This window comes from Pichia kudriavzevii, chromosome 1 (assembly GCF_003054445.1).
Source record: "Pichia kudriavzevii chromosome 1, complete sequence".
NCBI classification, from domain to species: Eukaryota; Fungi; Ascomycota; class Pichiomycetes; order Pichiales; family Pichiaceae; genus Pichia; species Pichia kudriavzevii.
The window spans coordinates 2,042,029-2,067,311 of NC_042506.1; the positions used below are offsets into that span (position 1 = coordinate 2,042,029).

Sequence of the window (25,283 nt, forward strand, 5' to 3'; positions counted from 1 at the left end):
ATCGAGTATATACAGAGTAATGTGGTAAGAGCCATACAGCTCATAATGTCATAAGTCAAAGACGCAGTAGTTGGAAAATCGCACAAGTGTTTTTTTTTTCTGTGCACTCAGCCGGGGAATAAAAATTTACCCCAGGAACCAAACCAGTATTCCAAGACGACATCACGGACAGTTCCAGACATCCTTGCAAAGGCCTCCATAGGAATTGAAATTTCGTCAGCACGTTTAATACAAAGCTCTGAGCCCTCTTTGTCACCTAAATGTTGGAACATTGTAGAGAGATTCGCAAATCCCATCTTCGCAATCTTGGCAGAATTGAAGTTCAAATTAGCATACATGCTAGAAACTTGTGCAGACTCTTTTGCAAACTGTATTGCCTTCTCGTACCTCTTCTGGTACCACAGCATTTCACTTATTTGTAAGTTGATAAGAGGGATTTTTTCAAATCTTAACTCCATTAGCCTTTTCTCACTTTCAGTGGATAAATTCTTGGTCTTTCTGTTGAAAATAGCATTTGAGTTGAATTGTGAATCAAGGTTCAAAAACTCGGTTTCCAAAGATCTAAGCTCCGATAAAAGAATTGACAAAGCCTTTTGGATATATTTATCCTCTCTTGTTGATGTATAGAATGCACAAAGATCTAACAAGGTATTAGTCAGGTTATTGGACGAGAGTTCATCAGCTGGCACGATAGCAATATCGGTGGAATCCAAGTGTTCACTTTTATATTCATTTTCAATAACCAAACGAATGGAATCGTAATATTTCTTCTCGACTTCTTGAAATGGCCGTCCTCTGGCGCTCAAAAGATCGGCCTGAATCCTTAAAGCTTTGTTTTTCAAACTATAAGTTCCTATTCTCTCTCCGGCTTTATTCTCATAAAATGAGATTAGCTCAAACGCCTTGTTAATTACGGTGTCAACCTCCTGAAAGTTTTTTTCTTCGCTTGTTAGTGCATATCTGAGTAACAAATCACAGTATACAGAAATATAATTGATATTTTTTTGATTATACCATTTGCCTAATTCCTCAGTACCTAGAAGGATCTTTTGGATATCGTCAACTTGATCGTCAATATTGTAAATAATTCCATTGTCCTTGGCCAAAGCTTTAATACACTTGTAGTAATCTCTATTTGCAGCAGTTTCATCGAGTTTTATGTATTCATCCACAAGCCCTGTCTTGAAATCCGTATTAACAGAAAACCCAAATTTCCAACTAGTAGCTTGAATTCTTTCCAAATATATATTTGTTAAAATAGTCAGCATCACATTAAACAAGAAATTCATAATTGTGAATATACAAAGAAACAACACGACTCTATACTTCCATTGTGAACTGCCTGATTCCTTTAACATTCCTCTGAAAATTTTGATATTCGTTCCAACCTTCCAAAACTCAGCATTTCTAGAAGATGTGGTATGAAAAGTCCTAAGGGATACTGAGGCTAAGACTTTAGGTCCGGTGAAAGCCTTAACGCTTCTGGTTGGATATCGTATATTGAACATTTTACTCTTTACCAGATTTGTCCTGAACACAAAAGAATTAGAGACCATGGACTGTTTGACAAGCCGGCGGATGCCTAATCCATTCAGTATCATATTTCCCAAAGCTCTTAATAGTCCTGCTAGCTAAAAATCGTGATCTATCAAAAACTTCAAAATAATCCATAATTTGTTTGATTTACAGTGTGTTGAGGGAAAAATTCGGTCTGCATAAATTTTCATTTTCTCCTGTGTGGATGATTTTGCTCAACGAAAAAAAACAATTGTATGCCTTAACATCAAATCAAATCAAGATAAAATACCTTCAACCACTTAACTCCAATTTATCAGAGCATCTCATCTAGTATAAGAAACTGTAGATTAATGGAGATAGCAAACTTCAAGGCTCAAATACGGGCTAGTTGAAGTTTTCAACAAATTATATGAGGCGAAAACTCAAATTAAACTAATCACTTATAAATAAGATGATCAGGCTGTACAGCTTTAATGTCTACTAGAGCAAGATAAATAAGGAGCTATAATTGAAATTGTATTAATAATATGAAAGATCAACACTGAGATTTTTTTGACGTCAAGGCTTACTAATTAGGTTAGCATCGTTGTAGTTGTCTATAAATAATGTCAGAAGAAGTCTTTCCTATCACAAAGACAAAGCTCTTCCTTTCAATTTCATGCTTTTCTTCTATACATTTTTTATTATACATTTTTTTAAAAATTAACCTTATTAGACTTCCACTCCAGCCCCGTCCATTCCTTTTACACATGGGTGGTAGCGGTCATAATGAAAATTAGAATATTGAAGATTTATTTCATCCATGGCACTTACAGAAATGTAATGACCAATGAAAACAATTGATACATGATGATTATATAAGCTATTTTCTTATCAGATTGGATTAGAGCAATGAAATCCAGGTTTATTTTAATTTTTTTATTGAAGAATATATCTTATTTTCATGTTTAGTACCCGATATTTGAGGATATTTCGTTTTAAAGAAGACGCTGTTAACTAATTTTAAGTACAACGGCGAAAACTTAAGGTTTCAAGTAAAACGACTACATCAAAATCTAGCGTGTCGACTGTAAAAATCAGCCAAGTTGGTGTTATTTATAAAAGTTTTCTCTTGTATAACAGCAAGTCTAGTATTAAAGGTGCTCAAAGAAGGGGAACAAAGCCTTTTCTCCAGTAGACTAATCATACCCAAACCTGGGGACTTCAATTTTCAAAAAAGCCTTTACAATTGAAAAAAAAAAACTCAAATTTGGCAAAGAAAGTGATCCCGGTTTTTAAGATCAGGAGAAGAAATGAAGATTATTCGGACTCGGTTTTTTGCAGAGATTTGAAGCTTTCAGTATACAATATATCTGCATACTAATACAAGGTATTGGGAACTTTATCTGAAGCGTTTATAAATTCTTCCTTCAAAGTGAAAAGGATCAGATATCAGGATGAAAAGAAAAATCATTATCAGTGAACCCTATCTTTAAGTAAAATCTTTTGATTACTGTGTGCTACCACAGAATCGTCCATTTCCATATACTTTACTTATTGAAGCCCCAATTGCTTTATACGCATAACTTTTACCTCGTATATTCTCTTTTTAAGTTACTATTTGAACAATCAAAAGAAACATCTATAGGAAATACATAAAAACCAGCTCAAAGAAAGGAAATAATCTTAAATTCTTGAAAATAGCAGATGTGTAACATACCAGGCATACTTGAGTGAACGTATCCTTTATAGACACAAAATATAAACCTATGCCTTCCGAACTATAAATCATATCTTTCCACTTCTTACAGTTCTACTAATAAGGTGTACTTGGCCTAACTTAATTTGATAAAGGTTCTTGTATGTCGCCTCGGATAATACTTTGGAACCCATCCTAGCTATTAGAAAAATGACTATATCAATAGGTAAACACCTTAATAGAGATTAGAAAGAAAGAAAATAAATCACTGAAACTACTAACTTCTTTTCCCCTGCTGCTTAATTTTGTGTTTATATGTCCATTGACCATTTTAAGTTAAGTTTTATTAATCAGAGAATTATAATGGTCTTTAAAGATCAAAGAAAATAATATTATAGCTCACAAAATTACTGGCTATTCATTTGAAAATCTCAGTCCACTTGATAATTTCTTGTTCTTCCGTTACTAGGATATGTTTATCACGTGTTGTAATAGTTTTTGAAAAATTTTTTCAGGGTGTGTTCCAAAAAAGGAAGTGCCAGTAGATAGACGATAACATACCGCTGTTAAAGTTTCGATTTTAGAATAAAGGAAGTTAACAAGGGTCAAGTATCCGGCGTAGGAAGCAAAGAGAGTTAGTCCCGTTGATCATGTAGAGCATAGGCATAGAGAAGCCGTCGGATACACTGTCATTGGCATAAATTAATAATTATTTATCAACGGGCTATGACAGGACTGGCACAGTAAAAAATAAAAACCTAAAACGTAATAAGCTCGTACAGGAGTCTGCTATGGGAAAAAGTGTAGCAACTGAGGGTGATTCCAGGTTGCGGGCGTGAAGTATATGAGACAGACAATATCCTGTTATATAGAACTGATATAGCTCATATAGCTCCTAATCGGGAGTGAAAGCGGCAGAAGGAGGAAGAGAGAAATCTATTACTACTTCTACTACAACTAACATCCACCATACGAATTGTCTATTCGTGCGATTATACACTTATTGCGTACTTACTAATATGTTTATCACAATTATCATCCTTGCGTACAATATTATAGCTATTGATAAAATTAGTGATTATCCTTAAAAAGATTCAACCGTCAAAACATCCCAAATAAGAAAATTACTTCGACACCTCACACCTGGTCCTTGATAATTTCTGAAAGTGTTGCTGGTGGTGCGTACTTTAGAATCTGATTATTGCTTATTTATATCTTATATATTTTTATACGTTAATTCTCTGAGAACATATATGGAATGTCCTCTGTTTAAATAGTAATTCTTTAATTTAAAAATAGCATTTTGAGGGATTTAATTATCTTCTAGAACTTCTGTTTAACCTTCTACAATCTTCTTCAACCTTCTATATGATTACCCGATGAGGAAATAGAGAGATAGCCCTTTGTCTGATCTCTTACAATTTCAATAACCGGTCCCTTGGCCCAGTTGGTTAAGGCGTGGTGCTAATAACGCCAAGATCAGCAGTTCGATCCTGCTAGGGACCAATTATTTTTATATTTTTTCTGTGATCGGAGAAAAGTTTCTTTTTTTCTTCACAATTTTTGGAAAATGTTTGACACATTTTTAGGTCAAAGATGAACTACAAGGTGTATTTGCCAATATGACGTTTCATGCAAAACTATATTGCTTAGTATGATACCAATAACGCAATTAGTGTACCACACGTTTGGAGTCTCTAAAGCATCACGTGAAATTGACCAATCTCAACTCAAAACTTACACTTTCCTTAATTGTAAATACCATGTACTATTAACTTGCGGCATTACTGATCACTATAGCGAAAATGGCAGGAATTTAGGGTTTGTCACGAAAATAAAAGGCATTAAAGCAATCTTCTCTCGCATTTTGCTCTTGACATGAAACCGTTTGCCTAAAGGAGAAATCCGGGCCCCTCGTTTTCAAGATTTGTACTTTGTTTTTCTCCGGTGGTGGAATACACACAATTGGTAACTTACAGTTAATTGACCCTACTGTGGCTTGTTTGATATTACTGTACCTCATAATGAGGAGGGTATTTTTTTTATTTTTCGTTGAAAAAAAGTGGCACCCCTCTTATCAAGGAGCTTCAATTATCGAAATCTGTATAAATATATAATATTGTAATCACTCAGCAAACCCTGTCTCACTCACGAAGAAACAATACATTTTTTGCAAATTGTTGTTTCTTTTTTGTCTTTTTTTGCAGTTGTTTGAGGTGTCTCTTTATTTTGAACACCAACCGACCGAACCGGGATTTCATTTGAAGCATGCATTCCGAGGAAGAAAAAGCAAGTAGTACCTCCTATAAGGGCTACAGTGATCCCGAGCTAACCTTTTCTAGGGAGAATATAGGTTCAGAAGACGTGTTGTCGCACATAAAATCAATCGATGGTGGTATTGTAGATGTGACGGGTGATGTGGATGAGGCAATGGAATATGCCATTGCTGCAGAAAGTGAAGACATTGAACTGTCACCAGAAGAAGCAAGAAAACTGTTATGGAAAATCGATCTATTTGTGTTACCTTTGATCTGTTTGGTTTATGCCATCCAGTATATGGATAAAATTTCTACTTCTAACGCTGCTATTATGGGCATCCGTGAATACTACCACATGCATGGTAATCAATATTCCTGGCTTGGTTCCGCATTCTACTTGGGTTACTTAATATTTGAATTTCCAATGAACCTGGCTTTACAAAGATTTCCTGTTTCCAAGTTTGTTTCTACTGCCATCATCTTATGGGGGATGGTCATCTGCCTACACTCAGTTCCGAAAAGATATGCCGGTATTGTTACCTTAAGAACTGTTTTAGGTGTATTGGAATCAGCCGTTACACCAGCAATGGTTCTTATTACTGGTCAATGGTACAAGGCAGAGGAACAGTTTTTTAGAACTGCGCTTTGGTTTTCCTTCAATGGTTTGGGTGTTATACTTGCAAATAGTATTGCATATGGTATGGCGATTAGGCCAGACGCGTACACTATGGCTCCATGGAAGGTAATGTTCATTGTTATAGGATGCATGACCATTGCTGTGGGTTTTGCATTTCTTCTCCATATTCCAGACTTGCCCGTCAAAGCATGGTTTTTAAATGAAAAAGAACGAAAACAAGTCGTTCTAAGAATTAAAAGTAACCAACAGGGTTTTGGTAATAAACATTTCAAGTTCCACCAATTTAAAGAAGCAATACTAGACATTAACACTTGGTTTTTTTTCTTTTTCTCTATTGCCTATCAAATCCCGAACGGTTCCTTAACAAATTTTGTTGGTATTATTTTTACGGAAACCTTTCGTTACACCGAAACAAAATCTTTGCTTATGAACATGATTGCTGGTGCAATTGGATTTGTAGGTGTGATCGGGTTTGCATATACCCACCATTGGATTCCTCACAAATTAGGCATTGCAACAGTCGTTGTTCTTATAAGTTTTGCGTTCTCCTGCGTTCTTGCATTTGCCACAGAATCTCCCAAAGCCAGGCTTGCCGGTTATTTCATTTATAACATCTGTCCGATTGGAATGATCTGTTGTTTAGCATGCTTCAGTGCAAATGTTGCTGGTCACACAAAAAAAATTACAGTCAATGCCATTTATTTGGTTGGTTATTCAACGGGTAATTTGATTGGTCCCCAGACGTTTATTGACAGCCAAGCACCTGCATATAAGGGTGGGCAGATTGCTATTGTCGTAACTATGGCTGTTTCTGCTATTTTGATTTCGTGTATCTACTTCAATTACTGGTCTGAGAATAGGAGGAGAGACAAATTAATGGCAGAAGGTAAATTGGAAATTCCACATATTGATAACGTGGAGTTTGCAGATTTAACCGATAAAGAGAATGTTTTATTCAGATACACTCTTTGATTATTCTTTACTAAGCTTTAAAACCCACTCTCAATTTTTATTTTCTCGAAGAAAATTAATTCAACTTGATTTTTTAAATATAATTCAACTTATACCCTTTGAACCATTTTTTATAATGTGATCCCCACTTTTCAGGGCGCTGAGATATATATCCATATAAAACTACGTTTATATCCAATATCTAATAAAATTTTTAGCAATAACATAGGCGACCATATAGCTCACTTTCTATCAAGGAATCTCCGGTACTTGGACCTGCTGAAGAAAAAAATATAGAAATGTAAAACAATTATTTACCCCCTCTATCCTTAGTATGGATTATACTAATAGCTATTGATATTTTTTGAGCTTCGGTACTTGTGTCTGTCATTGTCACTTTATTTTCGGTGAGCCAGCAAGTGATTCAATGAAGCAAACAAAGTCGTGACTCTTGTGTCAAACTCAAAAGGTTTTTGTTTTGGTTTTTTTCAAACTAGGAAAGGAAAAAATAATTTTACAATCTAAGACATTCAATCCACCAACAGCTATTATTATAAAAATTAATTTAAAATCAATAAGTAGGTAAACCAAATACATTTAGAAATAAAAAGCGACTGGATGGCCAAGTTGGTTAAGGCGTGCGACTGTTAATCGCAAGATCGTGAGTTCAACCCTCACTCTGGTCGTATTTTTTATATAAATTTATATTTTTGTTAGTGATAGACTTAATTTATTGATAGAACTTCTTTTTTTCTTTTTTGGTTTAAAGTTCAACACAGCACAACAGGCAACGTAATTGTAGCATTATTTCAAGACAACTTTGAATGTAGCAATTTCAAAAGCTCTCAATTCAAATGTGAACCGACCAGGTGAACTCATTTCTACATCTTCCTTCTCCTCCTCCAATAAGTTGGTCTTTACAACTTTCTTTACGTCAGTCCCGATAGTGATAGTTGCCTTACTGGTACCGCCCAAAGACTCATAAACCCTGAGTACTAAGGTTTGAGAACCAACATACTTCTTAGGAAGACTGCTAATTAAGCCATCCTTATAGTTAACATCATCATCATCCTCTCCACGTTTAACATTTGATAAAATAATACCTTCATCACCGGAAATAGTTACCAGACTGTCTAATGCAAACAGCTCATTCTTCTTTTCGGCTGATGCAAATAATTCAGAAGGCATACGCTCATTAAATTCCCAACCAGCTCTCACTGTGGTAGCACTTAAAGGCCCACTGTGCGGTAGAATAGCGTATTCAAACAAATGATGGCCAATATCCGCCTTTTCGTCAGGATATTTTGGAGCTCTCAACAATGAAAGAGTCATTATATTTCCGTGTACCGAACCACCGTACTTGTTATTATTAATAATCGAAACACCATAGTTGTAGTCCGAAAAATCCACAAATTTGTGCATACAGCACTCAAACTTTGCAACATCCCAAGAAGTGTTGAAATGTGTTGGTCTTTTTGTAATACCAAACTGCGTTTCATAACTTGCAAAATCCGCTGATATATTGACAGGAAATTGCACCTTCAAAAATTCATAGTCTTCGTTCCATTTGACATCACATTTGAATTTAACCATAGAAGCCTCTGATAAGTCATTGATACCAGATAGAGAAATGACTGTTCTAATCTTACTATTCTCAGAAAGTCGATGCTCAATTTCAAGCGAACTAACAAGTGGTCCACTCAACTTGATTTTGCACTTGGTTGATTTTTTGATGTACCTGAACTTGTTCAGAGAGTAAAGTTCTGTATCCCACGCAGGAAAGTTTAGTGGAGTATCAGAAAACATTACGTATTGGTTTCCTCCTTTCATTATAGTATTGTTTATGAGTTGTCTTTCGTTGACCAAGTCATAGAGTTTCACAATGAGGCCATCAGAATCGATCAAGGCCTTTAGTTTTGAGTTTTCCATACAGTATAATCCATCCTCACATTTGTAGATAATAGACGGATACTTAATTCTAGTTGAGAGGGGCTTCATAAGGGTGCTGCCATAAAATTGGATTAAGTAATCATTTTCAGCAACCTTTTGTGCTCTCGATATAAGGAAATTTGGTAAGTTATTAACCAGTTCAATAGATGACTTTTTCCAAGGTAAGGAACTCAACCTAATGAGATGTTTATGGGCTTCATCTTTGAAAGTTGAGATGCCAAATTGACTCAACGCCTCTGCCAATAGTTTTTCCTCATTTTCTTGAACTTTAGCTAACATAGGCCAGACATCTTCCCCATAAACTTTGTTAATACACGATCCTGGTAAGACATCATGGAATTGACAGAGGCAAATATTTTGCCAAAGCCTTTCGATTTGTGAGAGCGGATATTTGTAATCTTTGTGGACTACTGAAGCAAAAGAAGCAAATAATTCCACGTTGTGCATCAACAACTCGACAGTTCTCATATAATTTTTAACTTTGGCTTGTGTTGTATATGTGCCTCTATGATACTCTAGATACAACTCCCCTCTCCACGATGGTAACTTCTTACCATTCTCAGTATCGTTGGATAAATCGTTAAAAAAATCAGTAACGGTTGGCCCTATTGTAACCTGCGGAAATTCACCACCTGCATTGTCAGCAAAACCTCTACACCTTCTCAGTTTTTCAACCATTGCAGGTGTTGGGCCACCACCACCATCACCTTTACCATAGAGTAACATTCCCTTTTGATCATTATATAGATTCTTATGGTTATGAACCGATCTTTTAACATCACCATAATTAGCGTCTGCAGTGTATGTGTTATCCGGAGGCATGTGAACCATAACTTGTGAGTTATCAATACCCACCCAATTGAATGAATTTTGTGGGAATGTGTTGATATTATTCCAAGAGAGTTTTTGGGTTAAAAACTTCGGGATTTCACATAGCCTGCATATTTGTGGAATTTGTGAAGAGTAACCAAACGAATCTGGCAACCAGAATATATTTGATTTAGAACCAAACAAATGCTGAAAGTACCGTTGTCCCAATAAGAACTGTCTAACTAGACCTTCACCACTTGGTAGGTTGGTATCGTTTTCAACCCAAGAACCGCCCAATGGGATAAACCTTCCATTAGTTGCCGCCTCCTTTACCTTTTCGTACAACTCTGGATAGTACTCAATTAACCACTTGAAATGCTGAGCTGCAGATGCAACAAAGACATATTCGGGATACTTTTCAATTAATCTCAGTTGGGTTGACCAACTCCTTGCAATCTTGGTTTTTGACGTGGCAAAATCCCATAGCCAGGCCGTATCGATATGACAGTTACCAATAGCGTATACCGCGTTGAACTTGTTCAACTTCGATTTCTCAAAGACTTTCTCCGAATCAACATCTGTACCTAAAAACTCTGCTGCAATTCTTCTACATTTATCAATTGATTTGGCGTCTTTTGAATCAAAAGTATCCATAATACGGTTACAGATTTCTCTAGCCTTATGCTTCTGTGGTGGGCCATTTTCTCTAGCGGCGTCACTTAAAACCCAAAAATCGTAAAATAGAGCTTTGGCTTGGGCATTGTACTGTGCCAGCTCACAAACTCTTAAATCGTAGTTGTCCCCACCGCCGCCGAAAATAGAGTTACAACAGCATTCAATATAGAATTTGCATGTCATAACATCGCTGCCCTTGGATTCTTTGAACCAATCCAGTGGTAACTCGCATTCCGTACGTTCGCCATCACCAGTTAGCCCCTGCAATGGACATCCGTCAATTCCGAAAAGCAAAGCTTCACAACCAGCATCCCACAAAAAGGTCAAACATTCCCTCTTATCAATGGACACAGCATCAAACCAATTTTTATCCAACCTGATTAGAACTTCAAACCAATGGCTGCTCCATTTGGGACCAAATACAATGGGTTTATCAACATCAATGCTTCTAAACTCATCCCTTTTCTCCATAACATCTTTGAATAGAGGTTTTGTTAGTCCAGGCGCATCCCATTGCCTTAAAGTGATGCCAGTTTGTGAACCTCCTAGTCTTAAACGCTTCCGATTGTAAAACTTTGGAAGGTTTAGGTTTGAATACTGTCCTCCAGTATCGGTAAACTGGCGAAGCCGGTTTTCGTAGATTGAGTCGACAGCTTTGAATTGAGGATGAGGGATCACCTGCGGGTAGTTTGAATCATTCAACACCGAATGTGTATGGGGGTGTGACATCTTGGTTATTTTTTAGTAGTACTGAAGTAAACAGTTTAAGAAGGCGGAAAATATAGTTAAGATACAGAGGAAATGGGCTATTAATAACACCCTGCTCGTCCCACCACCTCATATTCTCACCTGTGAGACAATACGGATTGGAGTGAGACCGGTATTCATGGAGCAAACTATAGAAAAACCAAGAAAATCCAAAACAACAAAATGTTCATTTCTCATCCCTCTCAAAACTATATCCCGCGAGGGGAAGGGAGAAAATGTGCCTTAGTTTGTGCCTATTAGTACATCGAAATTGAAATGATTTGGGTAATTGGTACTATCTAATTTTTTTTATATATATATAACAGACAAGGAAAAAAATAATAAGGGTATCAATATTTATGTCTCTTAAAAAGATGGAGATATAACTTTTGATTTAAAGAAAATGAACGAGTGAAATTGAAGCAAAAATAAAGTAGTTAGATAATAACGATTGTTTAGAAACCAATGATTCCATGTTTTTTTTTAAAAAAGAGAAAAAAAAACGGGTTCAAAATCATCTAGTAAAAAATGATATTTGCAGAACCAGAGGTGACAGTAACGGTACAACCATCAGGGGAGGAAAGTTGGCCGTTTTCGTATTTACATTCACCATTAATAGAACCACCTGATGCAGCCTCAATTTTGACATTATAGTTAGCAGGAGAGTTGTTATTTGGGTTTGGAATAAGGGATAAGTAAGTTAAACCATTGGTGTAACCAGAACCAATGACAAGTGGAGCCCAGTTACCGACACCACTACCTGCGGTACCCCAAATACAACCATCTTCTTTAGAGACACCAGCGTTGTTGACGTAATATTGAGCAGAAGTTTTCTTACCTTGCCATTCAAAATAGTTATCTTCATTGACAACAGACAATGGAAGAGTTGAGCCACCTTCTAATTCGGTTGGAACAACCATATTTTCGGAACCTGGATAATCGGTTCTACAAAGAGAAACAACTTCGGATAACTCGGAAACAACGTTACCAGTTTGAACATCTTCTTCACATAAGGAATCGAAATCAGAATTTGACTTGTAAAGATAACCATCTTTACATAACAAACCACCAACAGATCTACCATCGGAAGGTTGGTTGGAAGGCCATTGAGTTTTCGAGTAACCTGGCTTACAAGCATAAGAGCAATAAAAGCCATCGGTACAAGAGTTTGATGTTGAGCCATCCAAAGCCATAACAGAAGCCCAACCGCCAAGACCGACCCAATCAAGAGAAACAATGTTGGCAACACTTGGGAATTCAGAACATGGAATAGTACCATCTTCAAAAGAACCAGAAGAAGATGAAGAGGAGGATGAAGAAGAAGAAGAAGAAGTTGTTTGAGCTGCAGCACTTGTTTCAGTGTTCTCTTGAGCTTGGGAAGTTTGAGCAGCAGCAGATGTAGTTGTTGCAGCAGCAGCTTGTTGAGTGGAAGAAGTTGATTCGTCATCACCTAGAACAGCGTCATTGACAAGGGCTTGGACAGTGTGAGCCTCTGGAGAAGCTGTTGGGTTAGCACCATTGACAACAACAGTATGGACTTCAGTGACAGTAACCGCCTCTCTTTTATGTTGATGGTGGTTATGATTGATTGCAACTGGTGCTGCAGAGACCAGTGACGAGACAAGCAATAAGGATAAAGAGTTTGAGAGTTTCATAGTTGGATAATATTGATTTGATTTTTGTGCAATTTGATTTAATTGGGTTTGGTTTGATTTGATCTAAAGAAAACAAAGGAGTGACAAACTTTGAAACTATTCGTAATGTACTTTTTGGAATATATAAGGAGTGTAATTAGTTGGTCAAACGTTCAAGACGTACGTACAAATGAGTGTGGGTAAGTTTGGTTGGTCTTTAGATAGATGTTACAAGAAAGAAATACAAGAGTTTAAAAGGGAAAACCAATTAAGAACCATCCAAACTCAAACAGGGGTAAAACACGAACACGCTGAGCATTGCCATTTTACGCAACCACTTTCAAGGGGGGGGGGTCTGACTCCCTTTTATAAGTATTTCAAAAGTGCGAGGGGGTTTCTCAATGTAGGACTTGTCATTTTCGTGAAAAAAATTGCCCCCCAAGTGTAAACTATGCACAATTTAAACATTTCCGCAGAATATACAACAATACGAAAAGTAAATAATGGGAAAATTTCTCCTTACTATTTCGATTTTCCCCTTTTGCCCCAATTTGTCCCCAAAAGAGTAAGTGGCATCACTCGCGACTGCTCGCAATCTCCCGACGTTTATTGGTGGAGCCATTGTTATTCTTATACTCTTTCCGACATGCGCGGTCTAGAATGCGGGCCAATTGCTCATACAGAGTTTTTTCTCTTTAGTTTTTGAGTTTTTCGAGTTTCAATTTTGCGTTTATAGTTTCCCCCCTTATTATATCCAATTACTTAACTCTAAAGGGTAAATTAATTGGATCATTTAATTATTTTGTTATGCAACCCATTTTTATTTTACTAAACCTCCAACCCCCTTTAGGCTTTGAAAAAGTTTTGTATTATTTGATATACCTTATTAGAAGCCGTTGAAAGTCTCGGCAGATCCTCTTATAATCTATGCCAATCTTCGACCTCGGGAAGACCGGCGTCTGCGAAAAGAAACGACCGTTGGTATTGTCCTAATGTTTGGGCTTTATTTTTCGATTTTTCTACCCTTTTCCCTTTTCACGTTTAAAAATATGTTTAGTTTAATTCGGTGAAATTCGAAATGGGGAAAAAGGGGGAAAAAGGGGAAAAATAGGCAGAAAATGTAGAAGGGGGAAATTGTAGAGAGGGAGGGGGTTCACTACTGTCTAATCGGTATCTCTTCATAAATTGAACGGCGGCTCAGCGATTCCTCTTCTCAACCCTTCCCCATTTGTTTGTTGTAGATCGTGTAGATGGGAGTTTAGATCTCGATTCATGCGATGTGCGTGATAAAACGGCCGCAGTACTGTGAATAGTGGTTGAGAAATCATATATTTTCCTCGAATGAGGCTCATGAAGTTGTTGTTGTTGTTGTTGTTGTTGGTTGTGGGGTTGTTACTGTCTCCAGACTGGCATTCATCATCAGCTCTTTTACCAAGCCGTCTCTACCATGAACGGCCTCTCCCGTCTTGCAGACCCTCCTGTCATTTGTAATCCGCAAACGTCCATCTATAACGCCGCATTGTTGATGAAGGAACAACGAACTCATTGTTTGTTAATCTTGCACGAAAATACACACCAGCTTGTGGGCTTAACAACAACCAAGGATTTGGCATTCAAGGCTGTTGCCAAATGCGTGTCCTTGGATACTCCAATTGGAGAAATGATGACTTTGAGTCCTTGGTTTGTCCCTTTTACAACCACTCCAAATGAAGCTTTGAAGTTGATGGTCGAGAGAAGAATCAGACATCTGCCCATTGTCGATGGGGATAAATTGGTGTTGGGTGTCTTGAATATTACAACATGTTTCTATAATGTCATGATACGATTGGAAAAAATGTCTGAAAAATCAAGAGAATTGCAGTGTACTTTTAATGAATTGAATAACACCGAAATTGCCAATCTCATAAATGGGGGATTCCATTTGGATGGAGCAAATTCAAATATGGACTTGGTCTCAATGAATGAAGAATTGGTTGATTTAAATATATCCAGAAGAACGCAGAAAATTGTCAATGATTTGAAATCATTAATTGAAATAATGAAACAACCAGATTTGAAATCATTACTTGATGGTAACGAACTCAATGTAAGGACTCCATTTTATATAGATTCGAAGACTTTGATTTCTGATGCTGCGAAGCTTTTGATGGATAATGATATTACAGCCGTTCTTGTAGTCCATTCACTATCATCCATAGAAAGTTCCGAAAACATCATTGGTATTCTTACAACAAAAGACTTGGTCTTTAGAGTCTTGGCGCTTAAAATTGACTCTAAAAGTTCCAAAGTTACTAGAATTATGACACCTAAACCGGAATTTGCAAATGATTCCATGGAGATCCATAACGCTTTAAGATTAATGTACGAGGGGAAATACATGAACTTGCCAATCAAGAATCACAAAAATGAAATTAAGGGATTGGTGAATGTTTTGGATTTAACATACTCTTTACTTCATTTACTTAACGATAACTCTCATTTCTTAGAAGAAAGTTGCACAGGTCAAATAACTACGAATAAGTCAAATACTTTGGCATGGAACAAGTTTTGGGATTCCTTGAATAAACCATTGACCGTCCCCAGTCCAAGACATTCCTTTTCCATTGATCCCAAACTAAGTAGACGGTCACCATCCTCAACTAGTGTAACGAGAGATTCAATATCGAGCTTTGGCAATGTGAACATGGACCCTTCTGAAAGTTTGAAATCTTTAACGAGAAATACAGACAACTCTCTCATTAGACCTAATGTTGTTCCAATGGTAAAGACATTTAAAATCAAAATCATTGAAAATTTGGAACTAGGCCTGAATGGGAACATCTATAAATGTAAACTCTCATGTGACCAATCTTTTAATTCATTTCTGTCTCAAATATATTGTAAAATTCCATCAACTGATTTCTTACCAAACTTGACATACCTGGACGAAAACGATAAAATCACAGTCGATACAATAGACGAGTTAACTACCTTACCTCCAAACACTTTACTTTATCTATCCCTAAAACCTAAACCATCCAAATGTTTCAAGTTCACCATAACTCTGCCCACCCATTATTATGATAAGTTCATCTCGTACAGCAAGGACGTACTTGTAATTGGAGGTATTGGTGTATTTATCACTCTTTTGTTCAAATCAATGTACTTGCACAAACATTAAGCTCAACACGTCTGACTTACTTTACTTTAACGACCTTGCTGATACTTATCTGTTCTATATAAATTGCTGGTTTTTTACAGTAGCTTTTTTTCCTTTTTTTTTTGGCATATTTGTATATACCCTACTCTACATCTTTTTGGAAAAAAAATCGAGTGTTTACTTGAACCTATGAGCTAATTGATACATTCAATGCCATCCTCCAATTATGGAAGGCTCTACATAGAGACGTCCTTGTCCTGGTCAAGTTATTTACAGTTCGAGAATCTCTAGATTCCTGTTTAGCTGGCTTCGAACTAGGTTTTTGTGTGGTAATTGATGCCAACCGGTGTGGTACCTACTGAGAGGGTCAAACGGGAAAAAAAGCGCAGCTTATCACGTGAACACGAAATGTGCCAGAATTGAAAGAAGTTTGGAAAAAGACGCGACGAAGAAATTTTTCCTTTTTCCCTCGAGAATACTTGATAATTTTTTTCTTTTTTCAGGTGCATTTTTTTTTTCTCTTGAGTTCATTAAAGAAGTTTGCCCTCTCCATCTCCTTTCTTCAATTCGGCTCGTACAAACACTAAAAGACAACAACCTTATGAGTGTCCAAGAATTCAAACCGGATAGTGAGCTAGGACAAAGGCTCAAGCAGCAGATAGCTGCAAAATTAGCTTCGTTGAACACAGAAGATCCTGCATATGTGGCCGAGTTTTTGCTCGTTTTAATTTCAAACAACAGGACTCGTGTTGAAATTGTCGAAGAGTTTACCAGTTTATTCGGTAACATAATTGACGAGCGATTTGTTCAGGACGTTATGGACGAGATCAACAACAATTTAAATGGTAACCAAATGCAACAGTCACAACAGTTACAACATTCAGAACAGCAACAGCTACAACAACAGCAACAAGAACAACAGCAACAGCAACAGCAACAGGCTGCTCCTGTCCAGTCATTTCAGCCTGCGCAATCTGCATTTATGCCACAACAAGGTCAACAAACACCGGCACAAGCTCAGAAAATTTCATTTGCTCCACAGACCGGGACAGCACAATCAGCATTTGCTGGCCAACAATTCAATATTCCCTCTTTCCCAAAATCTATGGAATCTGGGGATAATATGATGATTGATGGTGCCGGAAATAGAGAAACCAGATTTTCTGAGAATTTACAACGCAACTTTAGAAATCAAGCTGATAACTCCTCTAGCAGGTTTAATTTCACTAAAAATAACAGAGGGTCTTCTTTCAAAAATACTAGAGGTGGTAGAAACTTGAATAACAGGAGACAACAGGACTTACACAAAATGATTGAGAAATCTCTCGATAACAATGTGGACCAGACTACTACTTTTGTGAGCAAGGTTCCAACTGAGAGATGCAAAGATTTTCCTCATTGCTCTAATAGGCTGTGTCAATTTGGTCATCCCACAAAGGTGTGTCGTAATTTCCCAAATTGCCCAAATCAAAACCAAACCTGTCCTTTCTTACACCCCGGCGAAGATGATGCTTTATTCAAAGAGTTTGAAAGAGTGAGAGAGGCCAAGCAACAACAAAGAAATCAATCAAGGAGTAACACCGGTATCATCTTATGCAAGTTTGGTGCCATTTGTTCGAAGGAATTATGTCCGTTTGGTCATCCAACACCAGCAAATAAAGATGCGAAAGTGACTATTCTCCAGTGGTGTGTTGATAACAAGGAATGTAAGGATCCAACATGTCCCAGAGCCCACTCATCTCCAAATTATTCTGCACAATCCCAATTTAATGTTGGTGGTAGCCAAGCTGCACCTGGCAGTGTGCCAAATATCGAGAAAACTTTAGAGCAATGTAAATTCGGCCAATACTGTAAAAATATAAGATGTCCAAAAAGGCATGCAACATCATCAGTATTATGCAGGAATGGTGCGCAATGTACTAGGATCGATTGTACATTCAACCATCCATTGAATGAGGTGTGTAAATATGGTGTCAATTGTACCAATCTGAATTGTGCATACCAACATCCTGAAGGTAGACAAATCTCAGCAGCAGGCGCCACTCCAACAGGAAATAAAGTTTGGATTAATGGTCAAACTCAAAACACTGGAACAACTTCTCAACGTCAATTCGCAGTTCCTGAAAATCACGTTTTCGAACAGGCCCCACCCCAACAAAGTTGATTTTGCTAAATTATTCAAGTTATCTTTTGTATATTCTACTTTTCTGTTTTTGTTTTAGTTGCATTTTGTTTTGATCTATGTTTTATGTGTATACTTTTTTTTTATTTTTTTATTTTTTTTTTCTTTTTTTTATTTTTTACATGTATATATTTTAATAGAAAGTGTTGTCATGATGAACTGTATTGGTACGACAAGTCTTCTTAAACGTGTAAAAAGAATTGAGGGGCATGTGATAGTCAAAAGATGACCTTATATACACTCATCAAGTTGTTCTAGCTCTACATTTTAGAATTAGGACATTTTAGATGTATTAAGAAAAAAAGAGTTATACAATAATTAGAAAATTCTTATAAGACACTTATTTCTTTTCAACGTAAAGGTCTAATGGGGAAGCTTGTAAAGCGTGATCAGCCCAGAAGTTTGGAGTTAAGAAACCGTAGGTGTTACCAATAGCTGCAAAGGTTGCCTTTAAGGTATTTTCTGCAGTTCTGGTAGAACCAGAGGAGGTGGTGTAGATATCTTCAATACCAGCAAATTGCAATAATTGCTTAACGTTTGGAGAAGCGACAATACCAGAACCTCTTGGAGCTGGGATCAATCTAACGTTAACGGAACCACACTTACCAGAAGTCTTTTGTGCAATGGTATGTGGAGCACCCAAGTTGGAACCCCAGTAACCTCTTCTGACTGGAATGATAGATAACTTAGCAATGATAATAGCACCTCTGATTGCGTTAGCTAATTCCTTTGCTGCCTTAACACCTAAACCAACGTGACCGTTACCATCACCAAGAACCATAACAACCTTCATTCTGGTTCTTTGACCTGCTCTAGTTTGCTTTTGAACAGACAAGACAGCCATGACCTTTTCTTGTAAGTTTGGTAATAACTTGTCGACAATTTGGTATTCCTTGATTGGTAAAGCGTAAGTGTAGATTTGTTCAATGGAAGTGATCTTACCAGAAGCAACAAGTCTACCTAACTTGGTGACTGGAACCCAAGCCTTTTCTTCAGGACCTTGTCTGTTGTTTCTTCTTGGACCGTTTCTTCTTGGACCTCTGTTGTTTTGTGGAGCTGCACCAGACATTTTACTTGATGAGTTTGTTAAAAATTGGATTCGTCGGAATAGAACGTGGAAAGCCGGGGGTGTTGGTTTTCAGTCGACGTAGATACAATCTTGACAAAAGTAAGAGAAGAAAGAAAAGAAAAGGGATAGAGAGGAAGGAGAGAGGAGAGAGAAACCGAAAGGACGGGGAGAATCAACTCTAAACGGGAAATACTAAAACTCTTCTTGAACTACAACTCTGTTTTCCATGCTTTTTTTCTCCCTTCCTTCCTCACAGACCTGAAAAATTGGAAAAATCTCAGCAGTTGTTGAATTTACTCTGGATACGCTCTTGTGTGTAAAAACAAGAAGAGGGTTTGTGCAACCCTCTTTTATGGCACGTGATGCAATATGTTTTCTTTTTCTTTTTCTTTTTTTTTTTCTAATTTGTAAGAGTGGAAAATTTAAGTGTCTTGGTTTATGATAGGCTTTTCCCCGGATAAACTCCGCTGTGACTTCTTCCAAACGGATGAGTAAACTCTCATAGACTTCTTGCTGTTCCACGCCCGACTTGACCCCATAGTACCTACTGAAGAAGTCCGACATGTGTTTAAGCCTTCTCCACTCTGATTTAACCTACAGGATTAGGTAGATATACTAATTCTGTGATGTTTTTCAACACCACCTGAGAACCATGTGCTGGGATAGAAGTTCAAACTTGTTTCTTCAATGAATAAAATTGAAACACTCAAGTTAATAATATTCAATGCAAGAGAGCGTCAATTACTAGACAGGGCGACTCGCAATTTCACGTGACCGGTCGTTCCATGTATTATAATATGGTGGAGGAAATGTATGACTGAATTTTTTCATTTTTCAAAGTCCACAGCCGCTATATAGCCGAAAGACTAATTTTCTCTTTTGACTTCGTCTCACACGTTGTTCTCTTGACACACACTCATACATACGCACATTTACACACACACATATATATATATATATATACATATATATACTTGAAGGTTTCTCTATTGATAAAGGTTTCAAAGCAATTTTTCCTTCCTCCCCAATCTTATTCTATCTTTTCCCTGTTTTTCAATCAGTATACTTTTGGCTAGTTGAACCACCTATCAAACAAATCAATAATGGCATCCCCACAACCAATTTCTAAATTAACCCAGGCCTTTGAAAAAACTGGTTTATCTCCAAGAAACACAGTTTCTACATCTCCAACTGCTTCTTATTTAGATCAATACAAGCCTTCCACCAAATCAGCAAAAACCTTGAAACCATTCTCAACTGGTGATATCAAGATTTTACTCTTGGAAAATGTTAATCAAACTGCTCTAGATATTTTTGCAGACCAAGGTTATCAAGTCGAATTTCTTAAAACCTCTCTCCCTGAGGAGGAGCTAATTGAAAAAATCAAAGGTGTCCATGCCATTGGTATTAGATCCAAAACTAGATTAACTGAAAATGTTTTAAAGCATGCAAAGAATTTAGTTGCTATTGGTTGTTTCTGTATTGGTACTAACCAAGTTGACTTGGAGTTTGCTGCAAAATCTGGTATTGCGGTTTTCAATTCTCCATTTTCCAACTCCAGATCTGTTGCTGAGTTAACGATTGCTGAGATTATTGCCTTATCAAGAGAATTAGGGGATAGAAACATGGAATTACACAACGGTTTCTGGAACAAAAAATCTGCTAGATGCTGGGAAGTTAGAGGTAAGACTTTGGGTATTGTTGGTTATGGTCATATCGGTTCCCAATTGTCTGTTCTTGCGGAATCATTAGGTATGAATGTTCTATATTACGATGTCTTGATGATCATGTCCTTAGGTAACTCCAAACAGGTTGGTTCTCTTGAAGAGTTGCTAAACAACTCTGATTTTGTCTCCCTTCATGTTCCGGAAACACCAGAGACTAAGCAAATGATTTCAACTCCTCAATTGGCTGAGATGAAGGATGGTGCATACTTAATTAACAATTCTAGAGGTACAGTTGTCGATCTCCCTGCCCTTATTGAAGCTTTGAAGGTTGGAAAATTGGCAGGTGCATGTATTGATGTCTATCCAAAGGAACCAAGGGCAAACGGACCTCATTTCAATGGCGAAGAATTACTTCCATTTATTGATGAATTGAAGGGATTGAAGAATGTTATTTTAACTCCTCATATTGGTGGTTCTACTGAAGAAGCGCAATCTGCTATTGGTATTGAAGTCGGTACCGTCTTGACCAAATACTTGAATGAGGGTACTTCTACTGGTGCCGTTAACTTCCCAGAAGTCTCATTGAGAGCATTAGATCTTGAAGAAGATAATGTTTGCAGAATCTTATACATTCACCAGAATGTTCCAGGTGTCTTGAAAACAGTCAATCAAATTTTATCTGACTACAACATTGAGAAGCAATTTTCAGATTCAAGAGGTGATATTGCTTACTTGATGGCCGATGTCTCTGGTGTTAACCAAGACGACATCAAGAAATTATACTCCGAATTAGAAGCTACTTCTTACAACATCTCTACCAGATTATTATATTGAAAATGATCATCTTGGACATATAATAAGCAATACCTTTGTCCTTTTCGGTTTTTTGTCTCCCTTCAATTCTTACTATCACATGTTATTCAACTATTCCATGGAGTGTGTTGTGATAGCTAAAACTTTTTAACACACGTGTACAATGGATTTTTAATGCTTTTTCTTCTCTGATAAATTTATTTTACATTTCATTTTCACTATATATCTGGCATCTTTAAGGACAAGTTCAACACGCTGTTCTCTTTATATACTTCATCTTAAAAACTACTAAGTTGATATACAGAGCTGTATATTCTATCTGCAACTGAGCTTTTATAACTCGTTGGGCCCTGAGAAAAATACCTGTGTAACCGGTTTTTTTTTTTTCAATGAAAAAAGAGCCCTCCCCCCAATAATGCCATCCTCACTCGGTGGCAAAAATGTGGGAATCACATACCTTGTATGAACTTTGAGGATCTTTAATTTTCAATGTTGCCCTCATAATCTATAGTAATCTCTAGCAGTAACACAGGCAAATATATTCTAGCAGATATTGAACAAACAGAAGGGAATGTCTGTAATTACGTCTGCCGCACCTTATTTATCCCTACTGGATGAGCAAGACCCATCACTAAAGGTCTATGCATTGCAATCTCTAAATACACAGGTTGATCAATTATGGTCCGAAATTGCAAATAGAATCACAGATATTGAACAACTCTTCGAAGATGTCCAGTTTACACATAGAGAACTAGCTGCTTTGGTTGCTTCTAAAGTTTATTATAATCTTGGTGACTATGATTCGGCTGTGAAATATTCGCTTTTAGCTGGTGATAGCTTCAACACACAGGAAGACTCTGAATTCGTTGAGACTATTGTATCCAAATGTCTTGAATCTTATATTAAGTTGTCTCAGATGAAGTACTCAGATGAAACTATTTCAATTGATCCTCAACTAACTTCAATTTTTGAACAAATGCTAAATAAATGTGTAGACGAAAATGAAATCAAGCTGGCATTAGGTATTTCATTAGAGAGCTATCGTTTAGATATTGTTAAGAAGATTATACAATCTCAGATTGATCAACAGGCGTCATCTGATGTTATTATGTCGCTTATTGGTTATGTTTTAACATGTTCCACTACAGTTATAAACGATGTCAATTTTAAAACTGATTCATTAGACGCCTTGATCTCCATTTTACTCAATTACGAAAGTCCTGATTATTTTTTGGTTACCAAGATAATTGTTCAGTTAAACAACGCATCTCATGCCCATGAGGTTTTTAGAAACCTTTTGAAGAACTCCGAAGACGTTCCAATGGCATATCAAATTGCATTTGATCTAGTAGGAATCGCCAGTCAGGAGTTAATTACTTCAACATTGAAACTGATTGAGTCTGACGAGAAGATAGACAAGAATTCTGTTGCCGTTTTAAGATTGCAAAAAATATTATCAGGTATTCCAACTTGCGATCTAGATCTCACCTTTCTCTATGAGAACCGTAATGTTGACGTTGCTATTTTGAATAACACCAAGAAAGCATTAGATGGAAGAAATTCGTTATACCATTCAGCGGTGACATTTGCGAATGCTTTCATGCATGCTGGTACTACCGATGATTCATTTTTTAGATCCAACTTAGATTGGTTAGGCAAGGCTAATCATTGGTCTAAGTTCTCCGCTACTGCTGCATTTGGTGTTATACATAAGGGTAACTTATTACAAGGTCGTAAGGTATTAGAACCTTACTTACCAGGAAGTACTTCTAATGCTCATACAAATGGTGGTTCGTTATACGGTTTAGGTTTTGTTTATGCTGGCCAGCATAGTCAGATATTAGAATACCTTCGCAATATAATTGAAACCAACTCAGGTAATGTTGAAAACAAAGACAGTGACATCATTTTACACGGTGCATGTTTGGGTGTTGGTGTATCTGCAATGGGACTTGCTAACATGGACTTGTATAATGAACTTAATGTGATTCTATACGCCGATTCGGCAGTATCTGGCCAAGCAGCAGCATTGGCAATGGGTCTAGTGATGCTTGGTACAGGTAATGAGATGGCGTTGAGTGATATGTTTACATATGCTCAGGAAACACAACATGAAACAATTATCAGAAGTTTAGCTGTTGGTATAGCTTTGATATGTTTCGGTAGAGAAAACAAAGCAGATGCTTACATCAAAAAAATGCTAGATCATAAGGATTCAATCCTGCGTTATGGTGCTTGCTACACTATTGGTTTAGCATATTGCGGTACCTCCAATAAAAATGCTATCAAGCAGTTGCTACATGTTGCGGTCTCCGATTCCAGTGACAATGTCAGAAGAGTTGCTGTTATGTGTTTAGGTTTTGTTTTACTACGCGAATATGCGAAGGTTCCTACTATGGTTGAGTTGTTATCGCAATCACACAACCCATATGTTCGTTATGGTGCCGCAATGGCTTTAGGTATTTCGTGTGCCGGTCGTGGTTTAAAAAGCGCCTTGGATGTTTTAGAACCTTTATCTACTGACGCTGTTGACTTTGTCAGGCAAGGTGCAACTTTAGCGAAGTCTATGATTCTTATCCAACAAAATGAAAAGACGTACCCGAAGGTTAAGGAGTTTAGAGAAAAACTTGGATCAACGGTCAGCAACAAACATGAAGAATCTTTGGCGAGATTTGGTGCAACTTTGGCGCAAGGTATTCTTGATGCAGGTGGAAGAAATACAACAATACAGTTGGAAAATTTGCAAACAAGCACGCTGAACTTGAAAGCCATTGTAGGTTTGACTGTTTTCACTCAATATTGGTATTGGCATCCATTATCGCACTTCTTATGTCTTTCTTTCACACCAACCTCCATCATCGGTGTTACTGAAAACATAAAGATTCCAAAAATGAAGATAAATTGCCATACTAAAGAAGACGTATTTGGATATCCACCAAAACTCGAAGTTCAAGTGGAAAAGCACACCGAGAAAGTGACAACTGCAGTACTTTCTACCACGCACAGAGCTAGAACAAGAGCGGCTAAGAAAGAGAAGGTTTCCAAGGACAATGTAATGGATGTAGATAACTCTTCCAAAGAAGAAGAAGAAGCTAAAGACAAAAGACTGGAAGAGTCACCTACTGTGATCAACGAGGAATTACAAGACAGTCAATTCAGATCTCTTTATGTTAAAGAACCGTATGAAATCGGTAATATGAGTAGAGTACTACCTGCTCAACTTAAGTATGTCACTTTCTCGAAAAATGCAAGATTCGTTCCTCTCAAAAAGTTCAGATCTATTTGTGGTATAGTCATCTTGAAGGATAATGAAGCGGGTACTCCTTTTGATAGAATAAAAACTCTCAAGGAGAAGAACAATAAAGACGCTCCTGTTCCACACCCATTTACTATCAACCCTGAAATTGATGACCTCTCTGTATTAGAAGATGCATAGACATACTACAAACTATGTTGAACCGTTATTTGTGTAAACCTAACAATCTAAAAAGTCGAAATGTATATCCTATACACAGTGAATAATAATCTGAATGTACTGCTGGTGCATATACTAAC

General features: G+C 37.1%; 10 protein-coding genes and 2 non-coding genes across 12 annotated transcripts; 7 read left to right on the forward strand and 5 right to left on the reverse strand.

Annotated features, from left to right (window-relative positions):
* Positions 1-107: 107 nt before the first annotated feature.
* Positions 108-1,601, reverse strand: C5L36_0A09335 (uncharacterized protein; the record flags this gene model as incomplete). Its single annotated transcript, XM_029463958.1, has 1 exon — positions 108-1,601. The coding sequence occupies one exon, from the start codon at positions 1,599-1,601 to the stop codon at positions 108-110; it is 1,494 nt and encodes a 497-aa protein (XP_029319818.1).
* A 3,027-nt stretch (positions 1,602-4,628) lies between these two features.
* Positions 4,629-4,702, forward strand: C5L36_0Atrna2I. The gene has a single exon. It is a non-coding gene; the product is annotated as a tRNA-Ile (tRNA).
* A 762-nt stretch (positions 4,703-5,464) lies between these two features.
* C5L36_0A09340 (uncharacterized protein) lies at positions 5,465-7,063 on the forward strand (the record flags this gene model as incomplete). Its single annotated transcript, XM_029463959.1, has 1 exon — positions 5,465-7,063. One exon carries the CDS (start codon positions 5,465-5,467, stop codon positions 7,061-7,063), a length of 1,599 nt encoding a protein of 532 aa, XP_029319819.1.
* Positions 7,064-7,654: 591 nt separating this feature from the next.
* C5L36_0Atrna2N lies at positions 7,655-7,728 on the forward strand. Its single transcript has one exon. It is a non-coding gene; the product is annotated as a tRNA-Asn (tRNA).
* Positions 7,729-7,846: 118 nt separating this feature from the next.
* Positions 7,847-11,206, reverse strand: C5L36_0A09350 (uncharacterized protein; the record flags this gene model as incomplete). Its single annotated transcript, XM_029463960.1, has 1 exon — positions 7,847-11,206. One exon carries the CDS (start codon positions 11,204-11,206, stop codon positions 7,847-7,849), a length of 3,360 nt encoding a protein of 1,119 aa, XP_029319820.1.
* Positions 11,207-11,742: 536 nt separating this feature from the next.
* On the reverse strand, positions 11,743-12,879 carry C5L36_0A09360 (uncharacterized protein; the record flags this gene model as incomplete). The annotated part of the gene is made up of 1 exon (XM_029463961.1): positions 11,743-12,879. One exon carries the CDS (start codon positions 12,877-12,879, stop codon positions 11,743-11,745), a length of 1,137 nt encoding a protein of 378 aa, XP_029319821.1.
* Positions 12,880-14,305: 1,426 nt separating this feature from the next.
* C5L36_0A09370 (uncharacterized protein) lies at positions 14,306-16,018 on the forward strand (the record flags this gene model as incomplete). The annotated part of the gene is made up of 1 exon (XM_029463962.1): positions 14,306-16,018. One exon carries the CDS (start codon positions 14,306-14,308, stop codon positions 16,016-16,018), a length of 1,713 nt encoding a protein of 570 aa, XP_029319822.1.
* A 580-nt stretch (positions 16,019-16,598) lies between these two features.
* On the forward strand, positions 16,599-18,161 carry C5L36_0A09380 (uncharacterized protein; the record flags this gene model as incomplete). The annotated part of the gene is made up of 1 exon (XM_029463963.1): positions 16,599-18,161. One exon carries the CDS (start codon positions 16,599-16,601, stop codon positions 18,159-18,161), a length of 1,563 nt encoding a protein of 520 aa, XP_029319823.1.
* A 358-nt stretch (positions 18,162-18,519) lies between these two features.
* On the reverse strand, positions 18,520-19,248 carry C5L36_0A09390 (uncharacterized protein; the record flags this gene model as incomplete). The annotated part of the gene is made up of 1 exon (XM_029463964.1): positions 18,520-19,248. One exon carries the CDS (start codon positions 19,246-19,248, stop codon positions 18,520-18,522), a length of 729 nt encoding a protein of 242 aa, XP_029319824.1.
* A 192-nt stretch (positions 19,249-19,440) lies between these two features.
* On the reverse strand, positions 19,441-19,812 carry C5L36_0A09395 (uncharacterized protein; the record flags this gene model as incomplete). Its single annotated transcript, XM_029463965.1, has 1 exon — positions 19,441-19,812. The coding sequence occupies one exon, from the start codon at positions 19,810-19,812 to the stop codon at positions 19,441-19,443; it is 372 nt and encodes a 123-aa protein (XP_029319825.1).
* Positions 19,813-20,351: 539 nt separating this feature from the next.
* C5L36_0A09400 (uncharacterized protein) lies at positions 20,352-21,749 on the forward strand (the record flags this gene model as incomplete). Its single annotated transcript, XM_029463966.1, has 1 exon — positions 20,352-21,749. One exon carries the CDS (start codon positions 20,352-20,354, stop codon positions 21,747-21,749), a length of 1,398 nt encoding a protein of 465 aa, XP_029319826.1.
* Positions 21,750-22,299: 550 nt separating this feature from the next.
* On the forward strand, positions 22,300-25,164 carry C5L36_0A09410 (uncharacterized protein; the record flags this gene model as incomplete). Its single annotated transcript, XM_029463967.1, has 1 exon — positions 22,300-25,164. One exon carries the CDS (start codon positions 22,300-22,302, stop codon positions 25,162-25,164), a length of 2,865 nt encoding a protein of 954 aa, XP_029319827.1.
* Between the last annotated feature and the right edge of the window lie 119 nt (positions 25,165-25,283).